Source organism: Lampris incognitus, chromosome 6, assembly GCF_029633865.1.
Source record: "Lampris incognitus isolate fLamInc1 chromosome 6, fLamInc1.hap2, whole genome shotgun sequence".
Lineage (NCBI taxonomy): Eukaryota > Metazoa > Chordata > Actinopteri > Lampriformes > Lampridae > Lampris > Lampris incognitus.
The window spans coordinates 60,699,493-60,717,145 of record NC_079216.1 but is presented as its reverse complement, the minus strand read 5'-3'; the positions used below and the strand labels follow the sequence as shown (position 1 = coordinate 60,717,145).

General features: G+C 45.9%; 1 protein-coding gene across 1 annotated transcript; it reads right to left on the bottom strand.

Annotated features, from left to right (window-relative positions):
* Nucleotides 1-745: 745 nt before the first annotated feature.
* On the bottom strand, nucleotides 746-16,524 carry stra6 (signaling receptor and transporter of retinol STRA6). Its single transcript, XM_056281816.1, has 17 exons — nucleotides 16,454-16,524; nucleotides 14,706-14,772; nucleotides 13,850-13,932; nucleotides 13,546-13,679; nucleotides 12,616-12,782; nucleotides 10,808-10,933; nucleotides 8,065-8,135; nucleotides 6,988-7,067; nucleotides 6,818-6,879; nucleotides 6,214-6,376; nucleotides 5,765-5,840; nucleotides 5,155-5,288; nucleotides 4,557-4,674; nucleotides 4,241-4,342; nucleotides 3,967-4,130; nucleotides 2,718-2,855; nucleotides 746-1,057 (listed from the first exon to the last, which is right to left on the bottom strand). Exons 1-17 carry the CDS (start codon nucleotides 16,522-16,524, stop codon nucleotides 819-821), a joined length of 1,995 nt encoding a protein of 664 aa, XP_056137791.1. The 3' UTR covers nucleotides 746-818.
* Between the last annotated feature and the right edge of the window lie 1,129 nt (nucleotides 16,525-17,653).

Below are 17,653 nucleotides of genomic sequence, written 5' to 3'. Positions count from 1 at the left end.
GGGTGTTTTGAAATGCTCTTTATACACGAGCGATGTGACGATAAAATAAGAGTTTTGAGACCAGAAGAAACTCACCACACACAGTAAGGGGGTTATTTTAATTTTTTTTTGCAGTTATTATTTATTTGTGTATCAGTAAAGGGTTAAAACAGACAAAGATGCACACACACACCTTGGTGTGGCGGGTTGTTTCCGTCTCGCAAGTCGTTCAAGAGGTGTAATACTGGACAGACCGACGCGTATTCGCTCTGTCCTCCAAAGCAGAACATTATGTAAATGTATAAATAGTTACGCAACCCTCTTCAACACACCCGCTGAAAGGACGAGTCGCCTGTCCTTGTGCGTCCGCTTAAGGGGAAATCACAAAACCGTGTTGCCTTTTTAATACGATATGTTATTAACGGCACGCGTCGAGGCACGTTATTAACATACAGTAATAGTTTGTTGAAAAGAGAAACAAAAGGTGTCGCCCCGAACTACGAATGCAAATATGGTGAGAGTAACACATCCTTTTGGTACGCTGCCACATGAGCTTCTCTGCTGGACTGCGAGCCCAAACCATCACACGTTGTTGCACAGTGGGAGCGCACAACGTGAATACACACAACCAGGGAATGCTGGGTAAATAGCACTACCTGAGGCACCGAGCTATAAGTGCACTTATTTCAACAGATACAGACGCATCTATGCACGGACAAAAGTCGTTTATCACATATGCCCCCCCCTCCCCTCCCCTCCCCGAAAAAAACAAAAACAACCATAAACCAAGACACCCTTTTGCAAAGAAAGCCAATCCTTAACAGGGGTAACCCGAATTTTCAGTTACTGGCGGCGGACACCGCTTCCTTTGGCCCCGCCTCCTTTTTGCTCCCTTCCTTGGTGGAGCGGTCGAGGCCTCCGTTCAGAAAGCTGTCTGTGGCTTGGAGCTGGAAGTGTTTCCTGGTGCCCACCAGGGAAGGGTTGTTGACCAGGGTGTAGAGGAGCAGCCAGTGCCCGCGAGCCCTCTTGGCGCTGGACACCTGGAGCTGTTTCTTCTCCTGCTTCACCAGCTGCATCCCTGAGAACATCCAGACACCGTGTTAGCACTCAGGGCCCGCCAGCCCCGCCGGCACACATTTCCACACACACCCGCAAGCGGAAAGCTTTGCACGGGGCTGCCAAAGACAGGCCGGTGAGGTTTTTTCTCTCTCTCTCTTTTTTTTTTTTTTTTTGGCGGGTGGCGCTCATTGGTCTTCAGATTTGGAGTATATTCTTTCCGATACAATTTCAATTTATGTCGCCGTGCAGCTGAGAGGATGGAGAGATGTCATTTGGTAAACGAATCTATTTGGTTACAGCAAAATAAGAAACCCGTTCAAAGTCATAAAGAATTCAAAAAATGGTGCTCAAGGCATCTTTGCAGTCTCCCGTGTTACTGTATTTAAGGTATTTATGTTATTTGCAGTCAGCGCTACGGTGGAGTAACGCAATATCTGGAAAAAAGCCGCGGGCCTATAATTGTAAGGTCTCTTGTGAGGGTTTTAGGAATGCTGATTTGAGACCAATACAGTTTTCATGAAGTGCTTATTGACATGTGACCTGACCACTGAAACAAAAACAGCATCTTTTTTTCTTTACTCTAGTCGGTGGGGTGAAACAGGGGTGGCAGGGTACTGATACTGGCTGCTGTAGCCCCCCCCCCCACACACACACACACACACACAGCCCTGCTTCCATTAGTAGCTATAACCTCAACTGAAATGGTGAAATAATCTTTTGAGAGGCAAGTGTTTGGAAGAGGGTCATCCGGGACTAGCAAGTTACTACAGAAGGAGTAATAATAGAAAGCAATCATATTCTAATCCTCTGAGCATGGCTGGAGCATATTGAGCTTGCCATTAAAATGCCGAAAGCGTAAACCCTTTGGGCCACATGAATATTAAACAGTCAATTAGTGCAGCTCATCTCCGTAATCAGCTTCTCTGCAACTAATCTCTGTAACAAAACAGATTACTCCATATAATACATTGTCCTCCAGATGCAAATAAGCAACAACAATTTACTTGTTATTCTAGCCAGTCACACCCAGATGTCAGACCGAGGTAGATTCCAGCAACAGTGGATCCTCCATTTGTACAACAAAACGACTTCTATTTGAATACGCCTCAGCACTACTACCACTCAATCGTAAAACTGCAACTGTTGTTGTTCTCGTAAAGAAAATTAAATAATCTACATCTTGGTGAACTGCGTTATGCCTCCGTGGCTATGGCTGAGAGCTGAAGCCAGCGTGGGCGTGCCACGAGGACGGCTGATTCCTTTACGACAGAGCCGACTGAGGCCGGCACCAGCGCTGTAAATTGTTCCATATTGAGACTCAATTTGCTGGGACAAATTAAATCAGAGCCGCTAAGCTTTCATTCAGCCTGCGCGTGCAAGATAGAGTTATGATCTAATTATGTTCGTAGTGGCCCGCCAAAGCCAACACCTGAATTCTTAATAACTCAGGAGAAATTAAAGATGCCAAACTCCATTTTCTGCATTGACTCTTTCGCTTTAAATCTAAAAATGCGAAAGGCACACAGAGGCCAGTTTGTGGTTTGGGAATGACTGCCTTATGCAAATTCCATGGTGTTGATTTGTGTCGTAAGTATTTTTAATCACGCAATAGATAAAACAGAGTAGTACACAAAGTATGCCGTGGGTATAAAGTTTGGTTTTTTTTTGGCACTACAGACCTTCCTCGGCATCCCGAGCCCTCTGTGCGGCGTTGCCCTCCTGGCCGGCACTCTGCAGCAGCATCCCGCAGAAGGCTTTCATCACAGGGTGAGACTGGCTCACCTCAATCTTCAGATAATGAGCATAACAGCGGTAGGCTGCAGGGAGACAGAGGGAGGGGTGTGACTTGACTGGGCAAAAGCAATAAACACATAGCACTGCACTCGGGGTTGGCTCCAAGGCAATCACAAATGATGGCCGCGCAATCAATTTTTTCTTTTTAGCTGTGTTTTTTTTTTGTTCCTTGCACCACATACGTCTCAGATCTGCAGCAATATGTGAGATCACGGTGCATTTAGAGTCCCCGGTATTGTTCAGAATACAGAGAGCTTTGAGATACAGTACGCAGCCACGGCGAGGTGGACAGGGTTTCCCATTTCTTGCACGTGAGCACACACGCACAATCACCAGTCAATTTATTCATAGCAAATGGCCTCTATTTGTATTATGCTGTGAAAGTGTGGGAAAGTCGGTGGGTGGTGGTGGTGGTGGGGGTTGTCAACTAAAAGGGTTTCACCTTTACGTGCCATTACCACTCATTAACATAATAAAAGGACAACATCATGTCTAAAATGAAACGGTAAGTGGTCCGCGGTGGCGTAGCGGTCTAAGCATCGGCTTGGTGTCGATGCAGTTGCCCACTGGGGACTGGGGTTCGCGCCCCGGTCTCGTCAGATCCGACTATGGCCGGACTCGGTGAAGCAGCAATCATTGGCAACGCTGTCTTCGGGAGGGGGGGGGATTCGGCTTGTGTTCGTCACGTGAATGCGTCTCTGTGTGTGTCGGAAAAACAGTGGTTCGGCTTGGATTCGCCTTGTCACGAAAGTGGGGAGGCGCTTTCCTTCGAGACTGCCGGCCCGAGAGATGCAGTTGGCGAACGCATGCAATACGAGGGTGGGTGTTTGAATTAAAATAGGGATCAATTGGCCACTAAATTGGGAGAGAAAAGGGAAAAATCAGAAATAAATTTAAAAAAAATAAAAAATAAAATGAAACGGTAAACAAGGTGCTGTGCAAACTCATCTCCAAATGTGTAATTCAAATAGTGAATGGTAGAGAACATTTCTGAGATTGGGTCAGTGAAATGAAAAAAAAAAGCAAACAAAAAACAAGACTCGGCCAGTGCTTCATGGTGGGATTGTAAACTGGCCAGTGGCAGTATGGTCACATTGGTCCGCCATCTGTGCAAGACGGAGACGTCTGGCTCACCTGGGTCAAATGCCTCCACGTTTCGGTTAAGAAGACTAATATCCATACGCCCCAAATGGACAATGTTGAAGAGGGCCGTGATGACCATGCGCCACAGTCCCAGCAGAACGCCAATCAGAACATTGACTGGAAATAGCAGGTAGGTCAGCAGGAACAGACTACCCCTGTGAGGGTTAGACTGCGTTAACCGTGCACAGAGCAAGGAGGCAGGGAATTGAACAAACGGCGTTAAACAGTGATTTCTTTTTTTTTTTAAGCATGCAAAACATTTTACCTGTTGTCTAGGTCTCGTGTACCTGCTGTTTTTTTGATGAAGCAGAACCTGGCAGTGACATGCTGGATTAAAGCAGCCAAGAGAAGCATCAACCAGAAGGGCCTGGGAGGACAAATAAACATCACGGCGTCGTACATTCAGCGAGACAAGGAAGACAGATGGCCTTGACGGAATTAAACCCACCCCGTTACCGACAGGACGGGTCAGGCAGGGCCGTTTCTTAACGCCAGACACAGAAAATGCTGAGGCATAAAAAAAAAAAGCGGTCTATGTTAAAAAAAGAGTATTGATGGAGGAATTGTGTGAGAGGCCTCACCACATGCTTCCCAGGACATGGAACAGGATGAGATTTTGTCCGTGCAGTACTGGGATGATAATGAGGAAGACCGCAACCAGAAGGCAGAGGAAGAACACCATGGTTTGGACGATCATGCCTGCGGGGCAGAGATCAGAGCCTCAGGGCTACAGCTTTCACCTTGTCCGGGATATTACCTCTAGAAAGTCACATGAACACATACTATATGTCCTCCTTGTGGAAAACACCTCAGTCCCTTAATACACCCCCTCTTTACGTATGAACCTGTTTTTACATTATAACGAAAGGGGTGGCGGTCCATTTATCCATTGCCTTGTAAGCCTAAGGAAGAACAATTGAACCGAGTCAAATCTATGTTCTAAAATGGAGGCACTTGATATTTGATTTCACGGCAAAATAAGTACTGAATGTCAACCTATCATCCCATTGTTTGCCGGGGGAGATAATATCCATACCACTGTATTGCATATAATATCAAACTAATCCCTCTGCTCGGTGCTGCAGTTGTAAAGGGATTTTTAATAATTCTGCAGAAAGCTCTGTTCTCTAACTGCGGCCTTCTTCTCCCAGGACACCCACGGTGCATTTACTACTGTACCTAAGGAGATGTGGGCTGCCGTGAAGCTGGTGTACCCCATCCAGCAGACCAGAGCAGGCCGGGATGGCCTCACACTTCTCTGGCAGTTATAAACATTATAGATATCTCCTCTGTACAGCCCCTTCAGGTTTGACCTACACAAGGACATACACCATCAGGACATTACCATGCACAAGAGAAAATGTAGTTATAGTATAAAAAAAAACCCAAACAAACAGAGGAGCTAATTTAGTAGTAAATTAGTGTGGGGCGAAATTTCATTTCAATTCAATACTCGACAGGGAAACATTACTTTCAATACAGCGTCATTTATGGTAATTGCATTGCATTTAATTTCTTATCTTAATAGCCATGTTCATTACACAAGCAGTTACCATCTCTTCTGACTCAAAGTAAATGTTATTATGTCTGTCTGCATAATTAGGACTCTATTATGTGATAGTCCCGGTCTGAACCTTTACTGTGTAATGACAGAAATAATCTGAATGTCCAGCTGGTCCATGGTAGAGACAACGGGCATGGGAAAGAAGTGCGGATGACCGAGAGAGAGAGGAAGAGAGAGGGAGCGAGAGAGGAAGAGAGAGTGAGAGAGACTGCTATGTGAGCCTACCGATGCAGAACCATGGACCTCATTAGCATAGCCAGGTTCACGAGGCAAGACAGGGTCATCGCAGAGATGTAGCATACTGTGGAGTGGAGCACATGACAGGTTGTTTTTAAGATGGGGAACTCATTCACTGAGACTCAGCACTTTCTGACACCACATTCTGCTGATTAAGACTATATGGAAAACATGCAAACAAAAAAAACAGGCCACATTGCTGAGCGCAGCTATTCCACGACGTGCCTCGGGTTGTTATTGTTTTAAAAAGTTTCGGCTCCAACATCCGTATGACAGCCGTACTGTACCGGTTGTATATTACTGCTACAATCAATATGCTGGTGTGATACAGCTTAAGTAATACTGCACACCCAGTGTGTCCGGTAAAGGGATCGAGTCCAAACGTGTTCTGCAGGTCATGTGTCTACATGGCAGCATGGTTCACCGCATCCACTCACCCTCTACACACCACATGTAATGGGCTACTATTCTGACGACCTCAGCATCGTCTGGAGACAGGTTAATCTTGAGGCTAGAGAGCATGTAGACCACCTCCACGCTGAGTCCCATACGTGCAATTTGGAGATTTGGCACCACTGTCATGATGAGTATCAGTGCCACCTGAGAAACGGGAAGTTAAGTGAATACAGAGAAGGATCGTCGTACCTCTGCATGCTGCCATGGTGCCAACACCGAGTAGGACAGTGAAATCCGCTTACAGGGTATCCGAGGCTCAGCGTTTCCGGTTTTTACCGGTTTTCACCGAAAAATACCCAGATTTTTAAACTGCTTTTCACCCGGATTTTATACTTCCACGGATCCAAAAATTGTTCCTGTTCGTGCGAGGTTATGTAACAGCGCCCTCTTGTGGCGAAATTCGGCATGCTGGGTGGCTTTGAAAAATAAAAACGGAAAACGCCGAGCCTTGAAGGTATCCCACACAGTGCATGCAATAGGCTGTCGTAACGGTGTATCCAGAATAAGCAGTTGACATTTGCGGCGTCCCTACATACTAACGAATCGCATCATATTTTGCAACAATGGAGTCGGTTGGGTAATTACCTGGTATAGGGCAATAAATGAAACCACACCCGATATCGCCAACTTCAGAGGGAAACGGAACGCTGACAGGGAAGAGAAAAGGGGACGCCTGGTAAAACTTACTGTGCAAGGACACAAGCAAATAATAAAGCCGTGAGATGTCACCGAGAAGACGGGGACGACACACTTACCATCCTCTGGTGTGTAAATATACGACTTTACAGCGTCAGTTATCCTCTGACTGAGTTTGGGCTTGTCTGTGCTCGATGTACTGGAGAGAAGAAGTTTGAGAGGTACAAGTTCCAGTAAGCTACCGAGCTTCATCTTTTCACATGCATGTTTCTCAGTGAACAAACAAATCTGGATACGAGGATATACACCATGTTCCTTAAAGCTGTTGTCTTTCACATGACACGGTATAGAGTGCTGGTTTCAATACTGAAATCCCACACGGCGGAGGCCAAAGTTGGAGGAAATACTTTCTTTCCTGGCACGCAATCAACCCAGTGACATGTGGATTTTTTTTTTTTTTTCAGCGGCCTTGGTGTCGTTCATGGTTTATTTGCATCGACGCCGAGCGTTCGACCGGTGGATGTGAAACATTTTGTTCTCTGTCCAGTAAAAGTTCAAAACCAGTGTCGCTCAGAACGGTGTTCTGGCACACCCGGGTGGACCGCCAAACGTCCAGGCCCACGGACACGTCTCACGCGACAACGGATATTTCTAATGTCTTCCAACAGACTTCGTCCTCTTTCTCCGTTGGGTATTTCACAAGATAAAATCAGGTTCCTCTTTCCAGTGGCGTTGAGGGTTTAAAGCTGGGTGGTTTTTTTTCCCCTTTTTTTAAATTTGCATGCTAATGAGACCACCACGTGAGGTCATCTCTTGAATGTGTCTGGCAGTGCGAGTGCATGTTTTCCTGGTCAGGAAGCCCCGACTACTCCCACTGATGTGATGCGTGGATTAGACTGGAAATTCCCTCGCTCTCTACTGTAAAGAACATCTGTGCAGGTAACTTCAACTACGTTTATAAGTTAGAGGCCCTCACTTACACTGTTCCTGGGAGAACAGTCCAAAATCATATACAGAACTGAGATGAAAAACGATGCATGGTTTGAAAGTACTGAATATAACTGGATTATAACAATGCCTTAAGTTTTTCTCAGAGGTGATTGATTTTAATAGATCTGCACCAGAAAAGGAATGGATGACCACTCCGACAGAAATGAGTCTGAGGAGTGGCAACTCATCTGGGCTGTGGTACTCACCCGACTTTAGCGGGCTTCTTCCTCTTGAGGACTCTCTTCACGTAGTCTCTGTAATAACTGCTGTTTAGATCCTGGTCCAGAGGGAATTGTGAAGATATGAGGGTTAGTTGGAGTCAAATATGAGCCGAAACAAAACAATTAGCAAAGGTAAATAAATAAAAAGAACATTTTCAGGGGGTCACATTAGTCTGGGTCCTTAAATTGCAATATTCCTCTTTTGGAGAGATGTGAAAGGTTAAAGGTCACAGGCAGGCTTAGTGCACAAATGACATCTTCAGATATGAGAGGCGATCAAACTTCTTCGGCAGTCCACTGAAAACGATGATGACTGTGATGCAGTTTAAGCTCGGCAAGCACGCCTGTGGGCCACCAGGTCCGCATTAGAGCGACAATATCGTCCACATTTGTCACAGACGAATGTTGTTTGAGTTTGAGGCGATCAAACGAAACTCGGTGGACACTCGGAGAATACCATAGCAGAGTAATAAGGGGAAAATTCATCCATAATGCTGATACCATTCATGTGAAACAAGTGGGGGAAAAAAAGACTTGATACTTGGCTACCATCTACAGTTCATTCGGTCATGACAGTAGTCTAAAACTGCAGTAGGCGCTGGGGAATTCTGCATGCTAATTTATGTGACTAGTTTCTGAGGTGTGAAAACTCACTGCTGTCTGCGACGGCAAGAGGCAAGAAAGAAGAGGGTTTTTTTCTCCCCAATTGTATCCGGCCAATTACCCCCCTCTTCCGAGCCGCCCCGGTTGCTGGTCCACCCTTTTTGACTATCTGGGGAGGGCTGCAGACTACCACCTGCTTCCTCCGATACACGTGGAGTCACCAGCCGCTTCTTTTCACCTGACAGTGAAGAGTTTCACCAGGAGGACATAGCGTGTGGGAGGATCATGCTATTCCCCCCAGCCCCTCCCTCCCCCAAACAGGCACCCTGAACAACCAGAGGAGGTGCTAGTGCAGCAACCAGGACACACACCCACATCCGGCTTCCCACCCGCTGACACGGCCAATTGTGTCTGTAGGGACGCACCGACCAAGCCGGAGGTAACACGAGGATTCGATCCGGCGATTCCCGTGTTGGTAGGCAACGGAATAGACCGCCACACTACCCGGACGCCCCTAAGAAAGAAGAGTTTGTGCCTTTAATTCATGACACAAAATTACGATATCAAATCATATCACAAATTAATTTGAAGTGATATGGGTTTGTGGCAACAAGGGACAACCTTGTCTCCGATTCTGTTTGTGATATGCAGGGACAGGATCTCAAGGCGCAGCCAAGGTGAGGAGTGAGTCTGTTTTGGGAACCTCAGAATTGCATCTCTGCTCTTTGCAGATGATGTGGTTTTGTTGGCTTCATCAGAACGCGACCTCCAGCGCACACTGGGGCGGTTTGCAGCTGAGTGTGAAAGGGCCGGGATGAGAGTCAGCACCTCCGAGTCCGAGGCCATGGTTCTCTACCGGAAAATGGTGGCTTGCTCCCTCCGGGTTGGGGATAAGTTGTTAGCTCAAGTGAAGGAGTTCAAGTATCTCGGGGTCTTGTTCACGAGTGAGGGTAGGATGGAGCGGGAGACTGACAGGTGGATTGGTGCAGCATCAGCAGTAATGCAGATGTTGTACCGGACCGTTGTGGTGAAGAAGGAGCTGAGCCGGAAGGCAAAGCTCTCAATTTACCAGTCAGTCTTCATTCTAACCCTCACCTATGGTCATGAGCTTTGGGTAGTGACCGAAAGGGTGAGATCGCGGATACAAGCGGCTGAAATAAGTTTCCTCTGTAGGGTGTCTGGGCTCAGCCTTAGAGATAAGGTGAGGAGCTCGGACATCCGGAGGGAGCCAGGAGTAGAGCCGCTGCTCCTTCACCTCGAAAGGAGCCAGTTGAGGTGGTTCGGGCATCTGGTCAGGATGCCTCCTGGGCGCCTTCCTTTGGAGGTTTACCAGGCACGGCCAACTGGAAGGAGACCCCGGGGTAGACCCAGAACTCGCTGGAGGGACTATATGTCCAACCTGGCCTGGGAACGCCTTGGGATCCCCCAGGAGGAGCTGGAGGGCGTTGCTGGGGAGAGGGACGTCTGGAGTGCCGTACTAAGCTTGATGCCACCGCGACTTGACCTCGGAGAAGCGGCTGATGATGAATGAATGAATGAGTGAATGGGTTTGTGGCATCAGGTGTATTTGTTGTGATTTGCAGGGGGGGGGGGGGATGAGTCAGCCTCCGGTCAATCGCCTCAGCCCTGGCTTTGACATAACTATGCAGAGATTAGCGTCAAATAAACAAAGCATTGTGCCTCCTTGGGGAGAAAACAACACAACCTTTTCATAATCTGATCAGGGACACAACGTAAACCAATTACATCAGATCTACTTAAAATGATTAGGCCATCGGTATGCTGGCTGAGAGTTCACAATTCCCCCTGCCGTGAGTGTGAGCACGGTAAGCCCCTTTATTAGTGCACCGCTTGTGACGGTCCCTCACATGCACAGAATAAGAAATTCTTAGTGTTTTTTTTTTTTGCCCTTTTAATAGGCCTATTCAAACTTGGACAAGAGAAGGCATTGAAGCAAAATGGAAAGTGCTGTCCATTATATTACTTAAGAATATCACAGCATTAGAGTCAGGAGGCGGATGGATGGATATATGGATGGATCCATATATACTGAGAACTTTATTTTCCAAAAGGTGGACAAACCAGAGGAGTGGCTCACAGCTAAAAAAAAAAAACCCACACTTACCTCGGTGCCATTGTTTTTCTCTGTGCCTTTTAAACCCTTGAACAGGAGAAGTGGATACTGGAAACTAAGGAATGCCAAGCAAGCTATCTGGGGCAGGCTGGAGAAAAGGGAGTAGTGCTTGTGAATCTGCAAAGAAATGAGAAAGAGTTTGAATTATTCAACAAGTTGTGTTTTTTTTGTGGAGTTTTTCACACACTAGGAACAAAACGACAATCGTAGAGACACAAACAGAACTGGCTTCGTGAGCTGCAATGGAGAATGCACCTGCCCTGATGCGTGCATGTGTGTGTGTGTGTGTGTGTGTGTGTGTGTGTGTGTGTGTGTGTGTGTGTCGCATTATCTGAAAGCTACCAATATACCTGTATCATGATATGATGCATGGATGATAGAAATATATACATGATTTTCATTATTCATTTCTAATTATCAACAAGCTTTGGGAGTCAATACTGTGGTTGAATAATTTTGGGCGCCAGTTTTACAGGAACAAAATATCAGGGTCACGCTACGTGCCATGCTATTTTAAAGTCTATGAATAAATTAGCAGATATGAAATTGAAACCTCTCAAGACTTCGCATCATAAACAAAAGCTTTCCCTCCAACTGCTGCTCCCAGGTTCGGTCAAAGCACATGGCATATTCTTACATGACTCTTTCTGTCATTTCCTGTCTTTAATTACATCCTGGACCCATTATAATTTTAGTGGAAAAAAAAATCACAGTAAGAGTCCTAAATACATATTGCATTGATGTAGGACACAATGTTACATAGTGTTACATGAGCCATGAGCTCAGATCATGCACACCGTTATCACACATTGTATTTCTGGTGGATGCATGCTGGGACAAAAAGCCCCACCATGTCTTTATTACAAGGCGGTGACCATTGAACAATGCGGCGTTTGGACGTCTTGCCTTTGCTGGCAGACATTAAACTGATTAAGTGTGACAAGGCCTCTTGATTAAGCGCAACAGACAATGGGACCCATAGTTTCGAACCGCGGACCTTTCATCTCCCAAAACATCCACACAATATAGCCGTCGCCCAGTCCAAGGGTAGCTCGGCAATAAGCTTAAAACCATGTAAACGCGGGTGCAACTTGACAGCCTCACATTCGTTTATCTACATCGCATATCAAACAGGGGCGGCACGGCGGTGCGGTGGTTAGCGCGGTCGCCTCACAGCAAGAAGGTTCTGGGTTCGAGCCCCGGGGTAGTCCAACCTTGGGGGTCGTCCCGGGTCGTCTTCTGTGTGGAGTTTGCATGTTCACCCCGTGTCTGCATGGGTTTCCTCCGGGGGCTCCGGTTTCCTCCCACAGTCCAAAAGACATGTAGGTCAGGTGACTTGGCCGTACTAAATTGCTCCTAGGTATGAATGTGTGTGTGTGTGTGTATGTTGGCCCTGTGTGATGGCCTGGCGGCCTGTCCAGGGTGTCTCCCCACCCGCCGCCTAATGACTGCTGGGATAGGCTCCAGCATCCCCGCGACCCTGAGAGCAGGACAAGCGGTTCGGATAATGGATGGATGGACATATCAAACAGACGAGCTGTGCTTGGATATCCGTGGGTTTTCTAGACCACAGCAAACCACCAGTTATCTTTGCAGTAAGCTCTAAATCCTGGACAGGGGAGTCGCCGATTCAGAAAGGAGCACGCTGAAGAAGCGATGTAGGAAGAACTAGCACTACATTCCTAGCTAACCTACTGGTCTATCTAACAACTGTACTGTGATTTTACGGATTACGATACGAATGTTATGTTATGTGTTACAGGTTTGCATTATGGGAACACGTTGGGATATTTGCTTACCTGAGGTGTTTTCGGGCAGTCGATTTTCTGCCAGACCAGAACGCCGAAGTGCGTCCATGACAACAGGCTGCCAAGCACATAGCCAACTTTATTATGTAAGGTGCCACATGCCAGGAGCGGATAGCATAGCATGGGGTAATAGAACAGGGCCAGAATCATCCAGTTCTCTGCAAACACAAAAGATCAAAGTGTGAGGGCCCAAAACATCAAGAAGCACTGTCGCCAGATCCAGTATCAAACAGTTGGATCTGGGCCACGTAGTCTGACGAGTAATGGTTAATTGGATGTTACCAATATGTCTATCAGCACAGCTTCGTTATTGCAGCTAACCTATGACATCGCTGCTGCCGTGTCAGACAGCCACTGCATTTTCTACTCTGCTGAACCTCATAGTCCTTAAGGATTGTGAGAGCTAGCAGTGGCACAACCACCTAAATTATTAAGTAATTTTCGTTTCAGGAAAAACAAAAAAAACAAAAAAAACAAAAACAGATTATTAAAAAAAAAACCTTCTCAAAAAGCTTACTATCCAAGCCCCTAAGTCGAGAATAATAGACACACGGAAACCAAAGAATCCAATTACATAACAGAAGTTCTTCACAAATGGACAGTCTGTTTGTGGATGAGATACAAGCATTGGGAACCTGATCTAGCCTATTGTTGCATCAAATCTAGTCGCTGATCCTCGTTTCTGGACACATGCCCACTTCTTCAAAGGAGCGGTGAGTCACATCGAGATGATACATTTTGTAGAGAAGTGTCTCACAGAATGAGCCAAGCTTCCCAGGCTAGGGTGTCCCGGGATGGACGGCCAAGGTTCCAGTGGGAAGCAAAAACGTGCAAGCTAAAAGTAGAATATGTCATGGAAAACAAGAAAGTCAAGCGCGGCGACGGTGTTAGTGGACGAGGAACTAAAATCAACCTCCTCACGTTTGTTCTCTGAGTCTGTGATGAAGGGCAGGGGACTGGGCGATAACAGTAGGCCGCAGAATTTGCAGAAGAGCACTCCAAACACCGCTACAGCCAGGCCTTTATGCTGGGTATGGTCCAGGAAGTTGACCGGACTGTGGATTCAAGCAGTAGGTATTGAGAACCCGTACATCATCAGCTATAATTTTGACAGAATGTGTTAGGAGGTAAAAATGATTAGATGAAAACAAAGCGCCCTTTTTTGAGCATGCATCCAAGCACGAATACTTACGCCATCACAGTATATGATAAAACGGGAGCTCACCTGAGTAAACCTGGAAGACCTTTCTGTCCATCTGCCAGCTTTGTACGCTTGGCTAAGATCGCTAGGATCAGCATGACAACAAGCTGCAGCACAGAAGACATGTCAGTTAGCATCATTTACCAGTTTCTGACCCATAACAGTATGTCCTAGGTGGCTATGAAACTCCACAGGGGTTCAGACGGCAGGCTAGCTCTAGCCAAAGCCCCAGTCTCTCGTTAGGGTGCCCCATGTGTCTGATCTAAATGGATCTTCATCCGTCAGGATCACTGACCAGTGTGAAGGCGGTCAATGACCTTTCATGACCTGTAACACATTTAGGTAATGCAAAGCTAGAAAAATGACCATACCATGACCTGGGTTAATTACTAGGAGTCTCTATAAACAAACATCAAGAGGCTGGAATGTGAAGACACATTAAGGGGGTGTGTAATTTACCACGAATGTGACCATGCATGCATGGTAAGTGACAGAGCCAACCATTATGCAGAGCTCATTATGTACATAAGTAAGGATACCGTTTCTCCCTACTTTACCTACATGCAGCCATTTTGTTCGGTGTTAGATATTTTATCTACAGTGATAACATATCTATTTTCTATACAATCCCAGTCACATTAGAAGCAACTCAAGAGGAAACTCAACGAGCAATTAAATGGAGCAACGAATAGCATAACCTCCATCGAAAAGAAAAGACAGCTGCATATGTTGATGAAAACATGTTTCTTATAGACTCACGAAGACTGATATTACTGTGTACGCCAAATCATTGAATGCCATTGGATAACATGATATCCCTAGGAGTGACTGGACATGAGAAAAGCAATTTCAGTGTCAGATTAATCTAAGGTACACATACAGATATTGCAGTGATGCATATATGGAAGAGCCTGTCATCAGCAGTGGGGTCACATGGTGGGGTTATCCTAAAAAAAAAAAAAGGAGAAAAAATTTTACTTTTCACTACGCAGTCATAATCTGCAAGAAATCTCAAGATACTTGGGTCACTGAGCGCACTCGCACCTCACTAAACCTCTCACACGTCAGCGTCAGAAGACCATTTGCGGCTATAACATTTGCCGCGTAGCAGAGATTTACATTTAAACGGATTGGCATCAGCGTGACACGAGAAAACAACAAAAGTCTATGTTCACATTCCTGTACACTTGAGAAGTAGGAATGCATGCCCGTGGGATAGAAACTACGACCGTGTGATAGATATTTATAATCAGGTAGAGTCTCAATGAAATTATATGCACAAACTTTTGCAGGGTGGGTCAGTTTCACTGTACTGCCTCATCATTTACAACCCCCCCCCCCCAAAAAAAAATACGGCATTTAGTTGACAGCTTTCTGGATAGATATCGTTACATATTTTCAAAAACGACCTCTTAACCATCCAAATATAAGGTACGTTTGCAGCTGAAAATGTACGGCACACATTTGTATACTGTACCTGAAGAGTCCTTCATCTAAAAGCTTTCAGAAGACACCGCAATACATTTAAACGTACACAACAGGAGCCAAACGGTATCCAGCTAGCCAGCAGAGACGGCTAGCCAGCTCCAGTCCTGGCAACTTCATGCAGTAATAAAACCAACACCACTACGTACTGCAGCACTTTGATTTACATGATTTACATGAAAGCGAGGGAGCGTTTACTGAGTAAACATGTGTCTGCTGAAAAATCTGACACTCCTTCCCTCTTTCCTGACTTTGTTACAACTGGAGCCGAAACCTATTTTTAGACCTCCTCAGTGTTTTCTTTCCACTCGGCAAAAGTATAGAATGAATAAGTGGTAAATGCAAAGCAACGGGGGTGCAGTAAGGATACCCGCTGCACTGTGCAGAAGGCCGTGAGTGAAGAGTGATGCTATCCAGCGGAGCCATGCTTTACAGATAGGGTTCCCCCCGCACAACCTTGAGTCGACCCACTTCATATTTCTTTACAAGTTCTTGGCTTTTGTTAACTAAAACAATTTTGAATTTCTGATATCGTACGTGCACATTAACTGGATTCGACCGCGATTGCACATATTTCATACGTAAAGTCGTGTCACGCTGAACGGGGTTCAACATGTTGGTTGCTCTTGTATTTTGACGTACTAAGACAAGCAAAACATTTACGCTTTGCCCAACAACCCCCAGCTTGTGAAACAAAAGGATCAACACACTTCTGCGGTACTATGCCAAATGAACCGACACCGACGTTTAACGTGAACCGAACCAAGAGAATGTGCAGGCAAAAGTTTTACCGGGTTACCAAGTGTCACCTAACACCTCTGTGAGACCATTGTCCCTCAGCATAAGTGTTAAGACCCAGCATGAGGTTTAACAACCTCTGGTACATGTTACAGTAAATAAAGAATGAGCTCATTAATAGTATTACTTACAGTAGTGTAGGGTTTCTTTAGAAAAAACAGTACCAAGTATGTTCTACATTTTCACACCTTTGGCTTTTTCATTCTAAACACACACACACACACAGTATGTGTGTGTGTTTCATTTAGGATGAGCACAGGGGCAGGGAGTTGAATAATAACCTGGAAAGACACAATTGCAAACTCTGCAAAGAAAAAAGAAAAGGTAAGGAAACAAGTTACTTACACAACTTGGACTTTGGGTGGCAAGGGATCTAGCTCTGGGTACTCATAGTCCTGCAGAGCATCCTCATCCATTGTGCTGCCTTTATTTCAAGCTGATCAAATGTGTTACGAAGGGGCAAGCGCACTGTCCGTTGTCCCCCTTACTCTCTAGTGGCGTGCTGGTTCGATCCCCTTTAGAGGAGAGGGATAAAGTTTCTCTCAAGTCCGGCTGTGCTGTCCTCGTTTCCCTGTGTATGGTCTCCTCTCGCTCTCTCACTCTCTCTCTCTCTCTCTCACTCTGTTACTCTCCAACTCAGCCTGTATTCAGGTGCCCCGGTCCCACTGTGGAGCTGAGAGTGATGTGACAGGTCCCAGCGGCAGCGTCCAACCCCCACACTTCAGGCTCTCTTTCAGAAGAGGATTAACACCACACTGGAGGACCAGGGAATAGGCTGGAGAGAGAGTTTGTGAAAGGAGACAGAAATGTTCAAATGCAGGCAGCCAATCTGCTTTGCCACCTGTAGCTTGACGGGAATATATCAACTTCCCGGAGGTTGTGTTATTGGACCTGTGGCTGGTGGGGAACGGGGGTGAGGTGTGCAGACATATAAAAGCAGGAGGAGTGTGTGGGTTGCTGGGCTAGGTGAGACTGTCCTATCAGAATAGTGTTCCATGGTGATAACAGGGAAATTCTGGGCTTGTTCCCTTCAGTCACTATGAAATTATCTTTGCAAAAGGTTAACAGTTCAATTAACTGTGTCCCACTCCACAACCTGGAGCCAAGCTGCGAGAATATGCACATCTACAATGGAGCGGAGCTACGTGTACCCTTGCCTCACTAAGTTACCCTCCACCTTCATCTCAGTAAGGACCCGGGGAGGGTTTCACCATCACCACCCCCTGTACTTTGTCTTCGGCAAATAAAAGATAAGATAAAAGTTTATGAGAGCACATTTTTTAAAATTGTCATTAGACCTTATCTATGTCTATTTTTTACATGTCCTGTTTGAAATCAAATTATTTAGAGATTAAAGCATATTTTAGAAAGAAATGATGCTAAACTGCTGTCTGTGCAAAAGCAGAACATTTAGAGTAGTAAAAAAGGACAGGCAGCAGACAGAAAAATGGCAGCAACAGAAACCAAGCGCCTCGCTAAGAAATAAAGATAAATCCTGCAGAAAGTTGTTTATCAGGAAAGAAGGACGACACATTTTGCTTAAAA